Source organism: Rattus norvegicus, chromosome 9, assembly GCF_036323735.1.
Source record: "Rattus norvegicus strain BN/NHsdMcwi chromosome 9, GRCr8, whole genome shotgun sequence".
In the NCBI taxonomy this organism is placed as follows: Eukaryota; Metazoa; Chordata; class Mammalia; order Rodentia; family Muridae; genus Rattus; species Rattus norvegicus.
The window spans coordinates 20863313-20880335 of NC_086027.1; the positions used below are offsets into that span (position 1 = coordinate 20863313).

At 47.2% G+C, this 17023-nt stretch overlaps 2 protein-coding genes across 5 annotated transcripts in view; both read right to left on the reverse strand.

Moving 5' to 3' along the window:
- Positions 1-4369, reverse strand: part of Usp49 (ubiquitin specific peptidase 49) — a 64505-nt gene extending 60136 nt beyond the window's left edge. The window contains exon 1 of one of the 2 annotated variants that reach the window (XM_063267083.1): positions 9-4369. The gene's annotated coding sequence lies outside the window, so the exon portion shown is untranslated. The remainder of the gene's footprint in view (positions 1-8) is intronic. The other variant, NM_001136470.1, reaches the window with a different exon arrangement.
- Med20 (mediator complex subunit 20) lies at positions 4369-16976 on the reverse strand. Of its 3 annotated transcripts, none has more exons than NM_001013178.2 (4): positions 16573-16699; positions 13310-13464; positions 7684-7937; positions 4369-5796 (listed from the first exon to the last, which is right to left on the reverse strand). In NM_001013178.2, the coding sequence occupies exons 1-4, from the start codon at positions 16584-16586 to the stop codon at positions 5581-5583; spliced, it is 639 nt and encodes a 212-aa protein (NP_001013196.1). In that variant the 5' UTR covers positions 16587-16699; the 3' UTR covers positions 4369-5580. The 3 variants fall into 3 exon arrangements, with proteins under 3 accessions (NP_001013196.1, NP_001264296.1, XP_038939411.1); XM_039083483.2 differs by lacking the exon at positions 16573-16699 and adding an exon at positions 16877-16976 and having other exon boundaries at positions 4530-5796; NM_001277367.1 differs by lacking the exon at positions 7684-7937.
- Positions 16977-17023: the final 47 nt, after the last annotated feature.

Here is a 17023-nt window from a genome sequence, read left to right on the forward strand (position 1 = left end):
AGGCTTACCTTCTGTGTCTCACCGCTCCAAAGAGGCCTTTCCACTTCCGCGTATTTTTATGTTTTGTTGTTTTCTTTACGGTGTAGCAGCAGCCAGCGAACCTGGAGGTTCTCGAGACGACAGCGTTTTGCAAAAGTTACTCTTGGCTCCCAGACAAACACACACGTGTGGACTTTTGCCACTGATGACTCAGGCAGCATTCAGCTGTTTTACGAAATCCTCTTCGACGGGACTAGAAAAGGTTCATCGCTCCCCAAATAGGGACTGGGAAATAAATCAGACCTAGGTGGCAGTGGCCTCAAGGACTTCCGAGAGGGATAAAGTCCATTCTGAAACAGAAAGGCTCCCTTGCAAGGTAGGCAAGCTTCCTGGGTACCTTGTCCTGACAGACCTTGCGAGGGAGGGTCCCTTCAAATAAGATAAACAATGTTACAACACCCAAGACAGCCTAAGGCAGCTAAAAACATTTTTGTTTTAAGAAAAAGAAGATACGGTGGTTCAAGTCTTTATGTCTGTTAATATGAAGGAAGCAAAAAGAGCAAAGATTAAAAAATAAAGTCAGATGTGGTTAAAAACAATCAGGAGGCAGAGGCAGGAGAATGGCTCTGGGTTCTTATACTCTATAGATTGCATAGTGAGTTCAAGGACAATTTTGGATAAGTATCAAGACTGAGGCCCGCATAAGAGGAGGACTTCTGGGAGGAGTCCTGGGTTCAGTTCCCATGGTGAAGGCAACCCTGCGGTGTAATTCAAGAACTCACAGGACTTGAGATCCCTAATTAGAGCCTCAACTTAGTGCCTCTCATCTTATTTAACAGTTCTCTATGGAATTCTAAGTTGTAACTCCTTACATAAGTGAACAATAAAACCTGAGAAGATGCTTCCCTCTTCTCCAGTTCCCAACAGCTTTCTTGGTGAGGACAGTTCTTAGTGTTCCTTCCCTAACAAGGTGCCTTTCTGAGTGAGGAAGTTGTGCACTTAACAACAGCTAGAAGGAAAATCATCACAGGTTTAAAATAATATTGAAAATAATCGGTCTTTGTTGTTGGACTGTCGTTTGCACTTCCAATAAAAAAGGAGCAATAAGGGCTGGTGAGACAGCTCAGCGGTTAAGAGCACCAGCTGCTGCTCTTCCAGGTCCTGAGTTCAAGTCCCAGCAGCCACGTGGCTCACAAACGTAATGAAATCTGATGCCCTCTTTTGGTGTGTGTGAAGAGAGTGACAGTGTATTCATACATACAAAATAAACAATTCTTTACAAACATGACAGACAGGAGCTAAGGACAAAGCATGACGGCACAGTGGGTAGAGGTGCTTGCCAGGGAGCCTGCCTTTCCGTTCCCATCCTTGAGTACGCTAGAGGAGTTCCTGCATTGTCTTATCCTCTATGAAACAGAGGGGGTGGGGGGTGGGGGGGTAGATGGTTCAGCCTATGATTCACTTACCACCCAGCCTGACAATCTGGATTTAATTCTGGGACGACATGGTAAGGGAGAAATGATTTCCAGACATTGTCTTCTCATCGAAACATGCATGTGCCCAGACACACACATACAAAAAAAAAAAAAAATGAATGCAATTTCAAAGTTTTAGAAAGAACAGTGAATACAATTGCTGTTGCCTTAGCACAGAAGCCAAATCAACTGTAGGGAAACCACAGTAGCAGTTCTTTGCCGGCGCTATATAAACACATCATTTTAAGATATACATGTTTTAACACACGCGTGTGTGTGTGTGTGTGTGTGTGTGTGTGTGTAATGTCTCACTTAGATCTCAGGTTAAACACTAATAACAGTTACTAGTTCTAAGGAAACATTTCCCCAGGTATGTGGGCACACACCTATGATCCAACCCTTAGGTTCATTCAACAGTGCAAGGTCTAGTACAAGTCAGCCAAGGTAAATGAGATTCTGTCTTTAAAAAAAAAATGAAACCAAAAACCTAAGGAAACCGGAAATTAAATATATTTTGTTCTTTGTTGCTTTTGTGAGGCAGCGAAGATCATCTGGACATCCAGGATGGATCTCTGAGTTTGAGGTAAGCTTCATATACAGTTAGAGGCTAGCCAGTTAATACTGTGTCTTAAAAAGAAAAACCCTTGGCTGGGCAGTGGTGGCACGTGCCTTTAATTCCAGCATTAGGTGGAGCGGACCTCTGTGAGCACATTAAAAAGCCCCAGACAGGCTGGGATGATGGCTCAGTGGTTATCAGCACTGGCTGCTCTTGCAGAGGACTTGGGTTCAAGTCCAGTACCCACATAGGTGCTCAGGACCGTCTGTAACACCAGTCTCAAGAGATCTAATGTCTATTCTGAGATGCATGTGGTGCACAAAAATATATCCAGGCAAAACATAAGTTTTAAAAGAAGACCCAGAGGCAGCCTCTTCATGCTCACAAGTTTCCATTTCAACTTCTCTGCTATATGGAGAGCAGGCCTTGTTCCCACTACATAGATTCAACCCAAAGAACAGAGGAGAGTAAGTCCAGCCCTGTAGCCAGCTGCCAGTCAGCTGTCTCCTAAAGCAGCATTCTCGTCCCTTCAACTGGCAGCCCCAGCACACCTGCCACAACCCCAGCCTTGCCTTTCCTACACAAATACAGGCTTCCAGTGTTATATCCAGCTCAGGCATAACCAGGCCACATACATGGACCAGATTCTCTTTTTGAAGTCAGTATGAGCACCCCTGGGGTGAGTCGGAAGTGCGCAGGGACTGCCCCACCTGTGAAGTCAGAACAGTGTGGAGCTAGCTGATCGCTTTCCACCTTCCTTGGGCTGAACTCAGGTCATTCGGCCTAAGTGCCTTTACTTGCCAAGCCATCTTGCAGGCCTTAAATTCTCTTTATTTTTTTGTAAGTGTTTATGTAGTCTTTGGCTGTCTTAGAGCTCACTATGTACACCAGGCTAGCCTCAAACCCAGAGAGCCTCCTTTCTCTGCTTCCCGAGTGCTGGGATTAAAGGTGTGCTAGGCCAAATTCTCTTTTTGAATGACTCCAAAAAAAGTTCAGTAGAATTTCTATCAGCCTTAAAAGTTACCCTATCTGGAGGTAGAAAGATGGGTGGCTCAGTGGTTAGTAGTGTGTACTTTCTAGAGAAATTCGGTTCCGTTCCAGCACCTACATTGGGTGGCTTACAACTGCTTAGAACTCCAGCTCCAGAGATCCAATCCCCTTTTACAGCTTCCTCAGACACAGCATTTACATGCACACAACCAAATACATAGATACAACCAAACACTCACACATAATTCTAAAAGGATCTTTAAAGTTAACCTATGCTATGTAATAGTGCCTGTGACTGATATGTTAGGAAATAAAACAGAATACAAGAAAATTATGCCTTGGGGGTTGGGGATTTAGCTCAGTGGTAGAGCGCTTGCCTAGCAAGCTGGGTTCGGTCCCCAGCTCTGAAAAAAAAGAAAAGAAAAAAAAAAAAATCCTTGCCTTGGAACTGAGGAGATAGTTTGGCCAGTGCTTGCTGGCCTGGCACATGAGAACTGAAGTGGAATCCCTAGAACCCACAGAAAAAGGCAAGTGGGCAGAGGAATACATGTGTACCTCAGCAAATTCCCGATGCTTGCTGGACAGCCAGCCTGGCAAAATCAGTAGCTCTGGGTCCTAGTTTTTATAAAATGACGGTAAGCATCCCTCGTCCCCTTACATTTTATGCACATAACCCCAACTTCCATGCAAGTTGAACCTTCAGAAAGTTGCATAATGACAACCGTGTTCTACAGTGTTCTAAGAAGCCCCATTCAGACTTGCATGTGAAAGCTGGATGACACACTGGCCTTCTCACTAGTCACAGTTCAGTTCTGGTGCCTCTGCTGGCAGAGCCATCACCTGCTCCGTTATTATTAGGTCTTTTGCTTAGCAAGCTTCTTTCAGTGCTGCATTTCCACTCATGACAAGGACCAAGCAAAGTACCCAAGTGGTCATTCTTCAGGCTACATCTCATGTTTAAAGCCAACTGTGAGCTCAAATGGAAAAGAGCAAAAATGAAGGGACTGAAAAGACAGCTCAGTAGTTAAGAATGTTTTTGCTCTTGCAGAAGACCTGATTCCATTCCCAATATCCAAATCTGCCTGAGACACCATATCCAGAGGAGTTGATGCCCTCTTCTGGCCTCCAAGGGTACTGCAAACTCAAGAACAAACCCCCCCCCCCCATTCCCGCCATGCGTGCCATTAAAAACAAAATCTTTTTTTTTTTTTAAATCAAGAATGGGGTTGGGGATTTAGCTCAGTGGTAGAGCGCTTGCCTAACAAGCACAAGGCCCTGGGTTCGGTCCCCAGCTCTGAAAAAAAGGGAAAAAAAAAATCAAAAATGTGGGAATGGAAGCAAGGCAACTTCAATTACCAAGATGCAAGATTGTTTGTGCTTCTCTTTATTTTTTAGAAACTGATCCCTTCTTATGTAGGAACTGAGAGTCCATATTTACCACACTTAACATCTGTGTTTTCAAGCGACCAGTACAAAGTACAAAGTAGACAGCCTGCAACAAGACCAAACACAGAACAGAAGGCCGAAACTGTAGTGTTTGTCAATTTTATTGTGGTATCTAAAACACCTCAGTTTTTACACAGCAACAATAAAAGAGTAACAACAAAAGCAAGAGGAAGTAACAGGATAACCAGGAAGGTGTGATGAGCTGTCCTGCCCACCAAAGCTAGGACACAAGAATGACCCACCTCCTCAGAGCTGCTGCACAAACACTGCCACCCTACACTTTGTATATGAACAGCTTTCCCAAGCCTGTCTACGTGTTAAATGTTTCTGTAACAGGTGTGAGGCAGGTGAGCAATGTCAGTGAGTTCAAGGCTCAAGCCAGCCAAGACGGCAAACTAGGAAGCCCCCTGAGAAAACTGAGTGTTGAGTGTCAGGAATGTGTGTCCACAGTGATCTAATCAACTTTGAAAAACATCCCTATCTCTTTCCTCAGCAGACTGTGGGCACGGAGATACTGAGCGTGCTTTGATCCTGTGGTGAGGAAAGCATTCTGGGGACAGTATGATAGAAGGAACAGTAAGACATAAGAAGCCAAGTTCCTGGTAACCCTGTGGAGTTCATTCTGTTCTGTGGAACTGAATGCCTCTGAACTATTAACGAAAAATAAGCTGTGCAGTAAGAGCCCTCTGCTTTTGGTTCTGCTACAGCAACTTGGCCTGCAGGTTCACATAATTCAAAACAGTAGGGGAAGACATCAGTGTCCAAAGAATGAAAGCAACACTCTCGCAGCCAACAATCCCGTCCTGCCAGCCACATCCTCAAGCGAAAGCAGCACAGGCATACAGCCTATTCGAAATGCTCAGCACCTGGGGACACACAGCTCTAGCACTGGTGGGCACAACCCTGTCCTACCTTTTGCCTACAGGAGGAAAGGCCCAAGCCTTTCCATTCTTCACAATTACCATTCTTGAGGACCAGCCAAATCCAGTTAAAGCATGAAGTAAAGAACAGCTGTGATGTGGTCAGGAGGGGAGTCCAAAGCCCTGGAACACAAGCTACAGCTGGGACCCAAGTCCAGCACGTGGTCCTTGACAGTGCCATGGTGACAGCTCAGCAGGCGGCAGCTGCCAGTCACTAGCGGATCCCAGCCACAGGCACTTGCTGCTGTTTCCGGACCTTGTTGAAGAGCTCCATGTACTGTACCATGGTATCTGCTGGCCCGTAGACCGCATCATGTCTGTTCCCAAACACTGTGGGCGCCCCTGGTGTGTGGCTACCTAGAAAACTCTGTAGGAATTCAAGCAGGAGGCTCCAGCAGTCACTAGCTACCACACAAGGGCCATACTCCACCTGGGACAAGAGAACAGACAGCAAGGGTAAGGACAAGGATGGGCTAGCTAGCTTCCCTCCTGCAACTGCAACCGTCCAGTCACTGGTGAAACAATTAGACAGTGTTGGCCTGGGAGCCTCCTGAAAAGAAACTTGACACGAGGGTCCTTCCTTTTCTCTACCTGGGCACTTCCCAGACTCTCTTGTTTGGTTGTTACTTTGTGACAGGATCTAACTGTGCAGCTGCAGTTGGCTTCAGACTCGCAGTCCTCGGGCTCTGTCTCCCAAGTGCCGAGACAGTAAGCATGTACCAGCACTCCCGGCCTCCGACTCCTTCCTCCTTAGTCTGTCCACTGCTTTACAGGTTACCATTTCAGTCAGCAAGACTCAGCCTGGTTCCCTAAGCCACATGCCTTTCTGGACTCACTTCACATGTGTGTGTTTCAGCTCTGCTTGCTTACCAAAACCATGCATTTTCAGAATTGTTTTATTGTTTCTAAAATCGCAGTTAATGCTGGACACATGGTAGGCTATGGACTTTCACTCTAAAGCTATCTTTCCATACTCTCCATGTCATTTTCAACATCTACATATTTAGGTTCAGTGTTGAAGGCCATCAGCCAGTAAAAATGCTTGCCACCAAGCCCGATAGCCTGAGTTCAATCCCCAGGACCCACATGGCAGGAAGAGAGAACTGATTGCTCCAATCTCTAGATGCACACCTACACCCACGATAAGTATGGTCAATTTTTTTTTTTGACTAAAAAAACTAGATGAAGGCATCTCATACACACATTCTTGGCCATCATGAAAGTGGACAGATGCCACAGGGAAAGATACAGTTTTGTTCCACAGCTCTGGAAGCCTCTTGTAAAACATACTAAGGTGGGGCACGGTGGGCACTGTATGACTGACAGCCCACCTCAGACATCCCTCAGAAAGCTGTGTCCTCAGCCCTTCCTGGAAAGGGTGTTGGTCCCCATACCCTCACTCCCTGCTCTCCTTGCTCATGCCTTCAGTTTTCAGCAACTGGGCCTCTAAGCTCTTTATTTGCTGTGAACCCACTTTGGTTCCAGGCTAGAGAGTGAATGGCTAAAGAAAAGACAGATGAACCTTAGAGCAGTGCTGGCCAGATGGCTCAAAAGTTAAGGTCACTTAAGGATCTGGGGTTGGTTCCTAGCTAACACATGGGGTAACAAAAGTCCTTGACTCCAATTCCAGGGCACTGGATGCACTCTTTGGCCTCTGTGAGCACTGTATGCATGTGATACACAGACATGCATGCAGGCAAACAATCCTCACACACACAAAAAAGAATCTAAAGAATCAGGCATAGCAGTTTCTATAAGCCCTGCAGAGTAAAGCCATGTCTTAACATAAGTACATACCATACATACATACACGCATGGACATACATGTGCCATTTCTTTTTTTTTTTTTTTTTTTGAGCTATGGACACAGCATTATATTGGTACAATGTTTACTTTGCCTAGCAATCACAAAGGCCTGTTCTCTATCTGCAGCACCATACAAACCAGGCATGGTGGAACACAACTGTAATTCAGGACGTGAAGACCTAGGAATGAGAGTCCAAGCCAAATGAGACTGTCTAAATACATAACCTAAGGGAGAAGCTGGGAGTGGTGGCACAGTGCTGCAACCTTAGCACTTGGCTGCAGAAGAGAGGAACTTAAGTTTATCATCCTTGACTACACAGTAAGTCCAAAGCATGAGACAGGCCCCACCCATCCCTCCCACCAGGCAAAATATGAGCCAACCAAAAAGGGACCCCAGTAGTAGGGGCATGGGATGATACTATCTGAGTCTATCTGAACTAAGCGGGGCTGGGGAAACTTCCAGAATGTGCAGCCCATAGCATACCCTGCTTGTCCTTCATCAAGGTCTTACCTCCACAGAGATGCCACGGGCACTGGGCCCCATTGTGACCGTGCCCACCTTCACCAGGAAGTCACAATACTGGTAGCGAGTACCCCGGGTCTCAATCTTGCTGGCCTTGGCACTCTGGAAAAAGCCCTTGAGCTTCACCATGAGCACATCGAAGTTGGTGTCAGCAATAAGGCAAGGGCCATTCTCAAAGAGGGCAAAGCAGCTCAGTGGGTACTCAGAGTTATGCATCACGTACATCAGCTTCCCAGCCTGGCCTGCAAGGGACAGATGGTCCACTCATGATCAGGACTTTTGTCCACACACCCCAGGATAGGTCAACTGCCCCAAACAAGACCAGCTGGCAGTCTGGTACCCTGGCGCCTAAGAGGGGAAAGGATCCTCAAATGCTGCCTTTTCCCAGAGATGCCGGGTAACTGGAAAAGCTAGGCAGACAACAGAGGCCACACATAGCTGAATTCTCAGGTGCTGAGAAGAGCTGTGTGGTAAGCTCACCGAGGGCTATTTTCTCATGATGATTAATGATCCATAGAGAGACTCATATTATCATCTACAGTTTAAAAAACAAAACACCCTAAGGGCTGGGGTTTCTTGGTAACAGATACTGGCCTAGTCCTGAGCTCCAGCCCTATAACCTCAAACATGAAACAGAACTAACAGCATCTGCATCCTCTCTGCGCCCTATCAATGCTGCCTTTGAAATCTAAATGCGTGGATTTGGGGCACTGGATTCAGAGGCTTTGGATTAGGGGCCCGTGAACATTAGGCTAGGACAGCAGACCGCAGTCAAGCTGAGCCAGGCTTTTTCTGCCTTGTCTTTAAAAGCTGGCAGTGCCTCCTGCAGGTAAGGACGAGTGCTTGTGAGTGCTCAGTGGAGACAGCTAGGAAAGCTATGGAGAACTTGGGCACCAGGGTTTGAAGCTCCCTTCCACTCTGAGAAGAGTTTCCTTGGTCTGTATCATTTATTTGGTTTGAAGCAGGGCCTTGCTATCTTACCCAGGAGGCCTGGGGTGTGCCTGTAACTCCTGATGCTGGAATTGGAAGTGTGTGCTAGCAGAGTGGGCTCGGCTTCCTTGTTGCTTACGTTGAGGTGCTAGGGCTGGACCCCGGGTGTTGCATATGCTCAGGCAGCGCTCGCTCTCCACTCAGCAGCCCTAGCCCACTCACTCTTTTTCTGGCATGTTGTTCTTTTCTTAAAGATGGGGTCTCACAATGGATCCCTGGAGAGCCTGCAGTTCTCTATGTAGACGAGGCTGGCCTCAGATCCATTTGCCTCTGCCTCCAAGTTACTAGGATTGAAGGTGTGCACCAGACACCTGGCTCTAAACTCTTGTTTTTTCCCCAGATATTTAGTGTGTGTGTGTGTGTGTGTGTGTACATCATAGCATTTATGTGGAGGTTAAAGGACCATCCCCCAAATCAGTTTTCTCCTTTCACACTGTGGGTCCTGGTCCTGGGGATCAAACTCAAGTCATCAGACTTGGCCTCGAGCGCCTTTTCCGGCAGGGCCTCCTTACCAGCTACTCTACAGGCTTTCTCCAAGGAGGGAGAGCTACACAAGCACTTGGTTTCACAGGATGTGGAAGAAGACGAAACACAGAAACCAAAATTCTCCTTAACACTACAAGAGCAAACAGATGACCACAATGTGAAATACCTGCTGTACACTTAAACCGCCCTCCCTCTTCAAACCTGCTTCCTTCCTCCTCCAACATTTCCTCCTTCCAGACTTATGTCCTTCTCTACTTTTTCCTTAATAACTGACTGAGTCTAATTAGGGCTATATCTACGTGCATAAGTGTGAGGCCACCATTTTAGTTTTTGACAGGGTCTCTCAACCAAACCTAGAGCAAGAGTGTCTGACCAACACCCCAGAGATCCTCTTCCTGTCTCTACCTTTTCAGCTCTGGGAAAGCTGAAACCTAACCAATACATATGCGGCTGTGCCCAGGGTGGGTGTTTTGTTTTGTTTTGTTTTGTTTTGTTTTGTTTTGTTTTGTTTGTTTGTGTGTGTGTGTGTGTGTGTGTGTGTGTGTGTGTGTGTTGAAACAGGGTATCACTATATAGCTCTAGCTGGAACTCACCATGTAACTCACTATGTAGACCAGGTTGGTCTCAAACTCCTAGAGATCCTGCCTCTGCCTCCCAAGTGCTGGGATTAAAGCTTCATGCCACCATGCCTGGCTTGCACCCAACTTTTAAAGTGGGTTCTAAGGATACAAACTCAAACTCTTGTACTTAATAAGGCAAGACAGTTACTAACTAAGCTATTTCCCTACCCCCACCAAAGACCCTTCCAAAAAAAAAAATAATACACACACACAACACACACACAACACACACACACACACACACACACACACACACACGTATTTGTGTTTTGGAGCAGGAGCACATATATGATTCAGAGGCAGGAACTTGGGAAAGTCTGTTTCTCCTTCTACTATGTGGGTTCTGGGATAAAACTCAAGCTGTCAGACTTGGTGGCAAGCACCCAAAAAAATGTTTTTAAAGAAGAACACTCTTTAAAAAAAGGGGGGGGAGGGGGCTGGAAAGATGACCCAGAGGTTAAGAGGACTGACTACTTGCTCTTCCAGAGGTCCTGAGTTCAATTCCCAGCACCCACATAGTGACTCACAACCATCTGTAATGGGATCTGATGCCCTCTTCTGGTGTGTCTGAAGACAGCGACAGTGTACTCACATACATCAAATGAATATAATCTTAAAAAAAAAAAAAAAAAAAAAAGAGTCAGGAGCTTACAATGTAAGACAAAGGCGGCGCAAGCCTGTAACCCAGCACTGGGGACACTGAGGTTGAGGATGGAGGACAGCTTCCCAAGGACACCCGGTCTCTAACTAAGAAGCACCGCATGGAAGCTCAAGAGTTTTCCAAAGGCCCACGCAGTGTAACTGCCTCAAGTCTGAGATCAGCCTGGGCTGTATAAGACCCTGTCTGAAAACAGTAAAAAATAGGACCGGCAAGGTAAGGCTAAGGCTCTTGCCACCAAGCCTGGCCACCTAAGTTCCATCTCTGGGACCCATATGATGGAAAGAGAGCCTCAACTTCTGCAAGTTGTCCTCTGACCTCTACTCCCTTGTTAGGGTACATTTGTATACACACGTATAAGGGTATATATATATGCATACACATATGAAATAAAAATATAGAAAAATAAACAGACATCTACTTTAAAAAATGGGAGCGGGCCCTGAGAAGACAACTCAGTGAGGATCTAAATTCTAATCCCCCAAACCCAGGAGAAAGCCTGGAAGCTACATATGCCTATGATTCCAGCATTGGGGAACAGAAGCGGGTGGACCCTAACAGTCCACTGGCCAGTCAGATATCCAAAATGGCAAGTTTCCAGTTCAGTGAGACACCCTGCCTCAAGGCAGTCAATCAGGCAGAGGGCCGTAGGCGAACCCATCACACATCCAATGTCCTTTTCTAGCCTTCAGGTGTGGGCATGCACAAGCTCTCACACCCACAGCAAAACAGAACAAACGCCATCCGTGCGCAGGTGATGAGGGGGTAGTGCAGCAGGTAAAGGAGCCTGCTGCTAAGCCTGACTTGGGTCTGATCTCTGGGAGGCCCGTGGGCAAAGGAGAGCTTAGACTCCAGAAAGCTGGAATCTATAACGCCATACCCATGCCATGGCAAAAGCAACCATGCACATGTGTAATACACATAAATAAACACAAAATCAATAAAAAGGGTCTGGTGATGACAGCCCCTGCCTAGCACGCATAAAGACCTGGGTTCTACCCCCAGCACCAGATAAACTGACTGTGGTAGGCTATAATCCTAGCACTAGAGAGCTGGGAGCAGGAGCATCAGAAACTCAAGGTGAGTTCGAAACTAGCCTGAGCTACACAAAACATCTCTCACAAAAACCTAACTCCTACAAAATGAAACTTTAAAGGGTGATTACCTGAAAGGCCAGAACTCTAAGTTGTCAGCGTAAGATGAAAGGAGAAACCAGGCGTGAAGGAGGATGCAGAAGAATGTCTGTCTGACAGGGCAGGAAAGATGGCACTCATAGCATGGGCCAGCCAGTGGTGGCACACACCTTTAGTCCCAGCACTTGGGAGGCAAAGGCAGACAGACCTCTGTGAGTTCAAGGCCAGCCTAGTCTACAAAGAGAGAGTTGCAGGACAGCAGGGGGTACACAGAGAAACTCTGTCCTAAAAACAAAACCAAAAGGAAGAAACAAACAAAGGGGCATAACAAGGGGCTGGTGAGATGGCTCAGTGGCTCTGATCACTCATTCACTCCCTGTTCTGTCAGAAGATGGAGTTCAGGTCCCAGCACCCACCAGCCACATTGCGCTGCCCACAAGTGCCTGTAATGCCAGCTCCAAGGGACCCTATGTTCCCCTCTGACCTCCACAGGCACCATCTACAGAAATAAAACCAAAGCCAGGAGCAAGGACGCACTCTTGTTCCAGCACTCCGGACGGGTCTCTGTGAGTGTGAGGCTGCTCCGGTCTACACAGTGACTTTCAGGACAGCCAGAGTGAGCCAGGGCTACAGAGTGAGACCTGTCTCAAAAACAACACAATAAAATATAAGTAAAAAGTGTGGTAATGAAAGAGGATTGGGGAGCAGGTCAGTGCCTTCCCTGCAGTGCGCTGGCCTCTCTGCTGCCAGCAGGCTCTACACTGAACTTCCTGCTCCCATCCCTTCTGTCCACACTGCCGATTCACACCTGTCATCTCTTTGACAATTCATCTCTTTGAAATATGTCAGCCCTCGAAGCTGATCTTATTCTGTCTCAGGGCTACACACTGCAATTACATACCTGGATCATACTACATCAGGCTGCACTGCCTTGAAACTTTTCAAAAGCAGGTAAGAACTGTGAGGAGGAAGGGGGATTGCTGGGGATTGAACCCAAGGCCTTGCATAAGTGTTCTACCACTGAGCTACAACCCTTGGGACACTGATTTTTAATATTTTATTTTTATGTGTATAACTGGTTTGCTTTCATGTATGTCTGTGCACCACCTGCACACCAGGGGTCCATAGTGGGCACTGGGCATTGAATCCCCTAGAACTAGAGTCACAAATGGCTGTGAGCTGCCATGTCGGTGCTGGGAATCAAACCCGGGCCTTCTGGAAGACCAACCAGTGCTCTCAATTGCTGAGCTATCTCTTCAGCCCCAACACTATTCTTTAATGAAGGAAGTGCTTCCTGTTGTGTACAATCTTTGTTTCCTCAGAAAGGTTCTCAGTCTCTAGACCAGGCTGGCCTCGAACCCAAATTCAGTTTCCCAGCTCCCCATAGCAGGTAGCTGGTAACTACCTGTAACTCCAGCTCCAGGGGATCGGACACCTCTAGCCTCCATAAGCACCCATACTTTTGTGCATATAGCCACATATAAGGGCACAAGTACGTGTCCACACACACACACACACACACACACACACACACACACACACAAATAGGGTCAAACTGCAAACTGACCACCATAGTCAAAGACCCACCAAGAATGAATGAGCTCACAAACACATCCTGCCTCGTTCAAGACTGCTACCCTCGGCAGAAAAGTCAACATGTCATTTACATAAATATGGGAGGGACTCTAAGCCAGGTTCCACCCATGTGCTTACAGCCATCTACTGACCTTGGCTGCCCAGGGTGGAGGCAGCTGTGTGGTAAGTTTCACAGTCCACACAAAATGTTCCTTGTTTCTCTGCTCCAAGCATCTCCAATTTCTTGGTGAGGAGCTCCACTGTCTGCTGGACACTCTTGCCCTCAGCCACAGGCATCTGGGACACACTGAAAAACAGAACCTCAAGTCAGCAGTGTCCGGAGGAGACACATATCTCCTGGCTAAGCCACTCAATTCCCCAACAGGTAACAGATCGACAGGGTTACTCTAGACATCTCTGATCTCCACCGTCATACCTGAGAAAGGAAGAGGCCTACTGCAGTGCCCAGGAGTTCCTCTAACAGGCAGAGAGCACAGGTCTCAAGTGTCTTACCCTGGGGCAGTGAGCTTCCCACACCAGCACTCCCCAAGTGTAAGGCATATGTGTTAACATTTAAGTGATAACTCTAGGTAGTCCACACTGCGCTCAGTATCATGGAATTGTAGTGACTGGAATTGATGGTGTATCGCTGATTACTGTTAATCACTGATTATCTATTGGAGACAAGGTCTCCCACCATGCAGCCAAAGATGATCTTGAGTTCATTACATTAACCCAAGCTAACCTCACTGTTACAGCAACCCGGTCTCAGTCTCTCGAGTGCTGGAATTACAGGAGTACACGTGCCTGAGCCCTAGTTCTTAAACTCCTGATCGTGTCTGTGAGATTCTATACTGAATTGAGGTGTGGATAAAATAGCTGGCGGGACAATCCCCTTCCCCCTTTCCTGACAATGTGACCAGCCCCTCATGCTCCTGTCACCATGCTTTCTCTGTTGTGATGCTATTTTGGCTCAAATAGTGAGTCAAATCAACCTATCATAAGGTGCCTTTGTTAGGTATCCTGTCACAGGAGTCTGGTGGCTAATGTTCACTGTCACAGAGTCTGCACTAAGAACAAAGAGAAAGCAGGCCTTGGGTGTATCATCCTTGATAAAGAGAAAGAACGGTCTTTGCTAAAACTTCAATTATTTTTGAGGTTTCCAACTTACGCTGTAGCCTTGACATGGAGTGGTACTAATACTGTCAAGCACCAGGTATGTGCAGACTGTGCAGGCAGCACCTGCAGGCAGCACCTGCAGGCAGCACCTGCAGGCAGCACCTGTAGGCAGCACTTGTAGGCAGCACCTGTAGGCCTTCCCATTTGTTCATTTTTCTGAGGCAGGGTCTCACTATGCAGCTCCTCCGGCTCTCCTGGAACTCACTATGTAGACCAGGATGGCCTGAAATTCACAGGAATTTGCCTGCCTCTGCCTCTGCCTCTCAAATGCTGGGATCAAAGGCATGAGCCTTCAGATTATCTGACTGAATCTTCCAAAGGCCCCAGGAAAGGTCCTGTCCAGTACCAACTTATTGCAAACAGGGAAACTCCAAATCTAAACAATCTGTGCAAGGTCAACCTGGCTGTTCAGCTGTACTCTTTAACCATCCTCCTAGGGATGTGGTGACCAGTGAGTGAGAGTGTGTGTGTGTGTGTGTGTGTGTGTGTGTGTTTTCTCTTTTTTTGGTAGTGGTTGCTTGTTTTCAGGACAGGGTTTCTCTGAGTAACCCTGGCTGTCCTGGAACTCACTCTGTACACTGGCCTTGAACTCAGAGATCTGGCCGCCTCTGCTTACTGAGCGCTGGAACTAAAGGCCTGTGCCACCATACCTCTGGCAAGGTAGCAATCTGCTAAATTATTTAAAAGAGACTGATTGTTTACTTGTTTGTTGGTTGGTGACAGGGGACTCACACTGAAGCCAATACTGATCTGAAATGAACCACATGAGCCCAAGCTGACCTTATGACCTTACACTTTCATCAATCCTTCTGCCACTTAACCTCCATATGCTGGGATCATAGGAGTGCGCTTGGCGGAGACCTATTCTTTGAACAGTGATTAAATAATAACACTGATGGTATTTAACTGCATGAAAAAGTCAAAGCTTTTCCTAAACAACTGTTTTAAGATCCTTGTGTTGATTTATGATCGAATAGAAAAATCTATTAAGGGAGAGCCCCACTGTCATTAAAAACTGTTCCAATTACCAAACTGACACACTGTGACACACATTCCAAGATTCTGAGAAAGTGGAACTGATACTAGAAAGCAAGAAGCCCTTTTCCCAGGGACTGCCTTCTCTATACAAAGACGCAGGGTGGGCAGGCATTGGTGGAGCACTCCTGTAATCCCTGGTGCAGGAGGCAAAGGCACGGGAGTCTAAGTTACATACACAGCCCAGAAAGGTGGCATTGGGGGATCTCAAATGACTCTGCTGTGATCTATTTTCACTGTGGCAGAGATGAGGCTCCTGGTGTCAACTTTGGCAAGCGCAGTTACTAAGGAGCCTACAAGAGCTCTCCTTTCCAGAGCAGACCTGTGGCCCCTGACTTCCTGTACAATGGCCCCCAAGCTTCTTTAATCGGAAAGAAGCGCACCAGTACCAAGATTTTAAGTGCTGAGGTCTAGTACTTTGAAATTAATACCCACAAAAGCACGGTGCCCAAACCTTACCGACTGCCTCTTTTTTTTTTTCAAGTGAGACTTAAGACATGTTTAAGATAAAAGTCGATCAAAACTGTCTCAAGCCCAAGTGCTGGTGGCAAATGCCATCACCAAAGCACTCAAGAGGCAGAGGTGGGCAGATCTCGGTGAGTTTGAGTCCAGCCTGATCTACAGGCCTCCCAAAGCTACTCACAAAGAAAACCCTGCTCAAAAAACTGTCTCAAATACGTTAGGGAGTGGTTCATGAATAGTTAATATGCCTGGTACCCCGATCTCCAAACTCCCAACAGCTCCTTTCCCCTACCTTTGTCACTAGCCCCAATATCTTAAAGTGGCCAGTTCAAAGTCAGGTGCTATAACTGCAAGCAGAATACACAAGTCACTTTCTCCTCGCGCCCCTTTTTATCCCTTCCTCCGAATATCTCCTAGTCTAGAAACCTTATTTCTAACCGCTGGATTCTAGTTGCGACGGGACAAGGCCTCAAGGACAGAAAGAGGTACCGAGAAAAAGAAGGTCCAACAACTCTTGGCGGGTTCTTGGGATGAAGTGCTTGCTTTGCCAAATTGTTATGCCTGGGAAGGGAGAACCCGCACTCGGGTGTCCCCTGATCCACACAACCCCAGGACATCTTGGTCAGCCCTCGAGGAACCGAGAACCTCGGTCAAAATCCCCCTCCCCGGGCCATTACAGGCTCACAGACACCTTCACGACCCCACAGCCCCCCCCCCGCAGAAGCCCTTCAAGTCCTACCACGTCACTCCCATGGCGAAGGGTCAAAAGGTGGTACTGCCAAATACTCAAACTCAGAGAATCCAGACCTTCCCACGAGAGGCAGCCCCCTAAACACAGGAAGCGGTCGTTGACCGGCCTCCGGAAATGCGTAAATACTGAGCGCCAGGACGACACGCCCACAGGGAGAGGCATCTCTGGATACACCAGCGGTGACATTTCTAGTACGTCATCGACCCGGCTCCGCCCCCAAAACATACAAGGGGTTGACAACACGCCCTAGGCTACTTTCATGAATTCTGGAAAAGGTGACTCGAACATCCACCTCTTTCAGTGAGATTATCTGAGAATTTGGAGACTCCTGCTCCAAGCCCCGAAGCTCTTCTAGAGATGGCGATATATGAGGAACTTCCGGCCTCCGAACGCTGGGGGGCACTGTGATGCCTCAGTGACCTCTTGGAGACCGGAATAC

Excerpts from the sequence above, each read along its gene's own strand:
- Med20 (NM_001013178.2), bottom strand. Across the intron at positions 7,938-13,309 it reads CTCCACCCTGGGCAGCCAAG|GCCAGGCTGGGAAGCTGATG; the intron begins GTCAGTAGATGG and ends TGTCCCTTGCAG. Across the intron at positions 5,797-7,683 it reads CCCGTGGCATCTCTGTGGAG|GTGGAGTATGGCCCTTGTGT; the intron begins GTAAGACCTTGA and ends CTCTTGTCCCAG.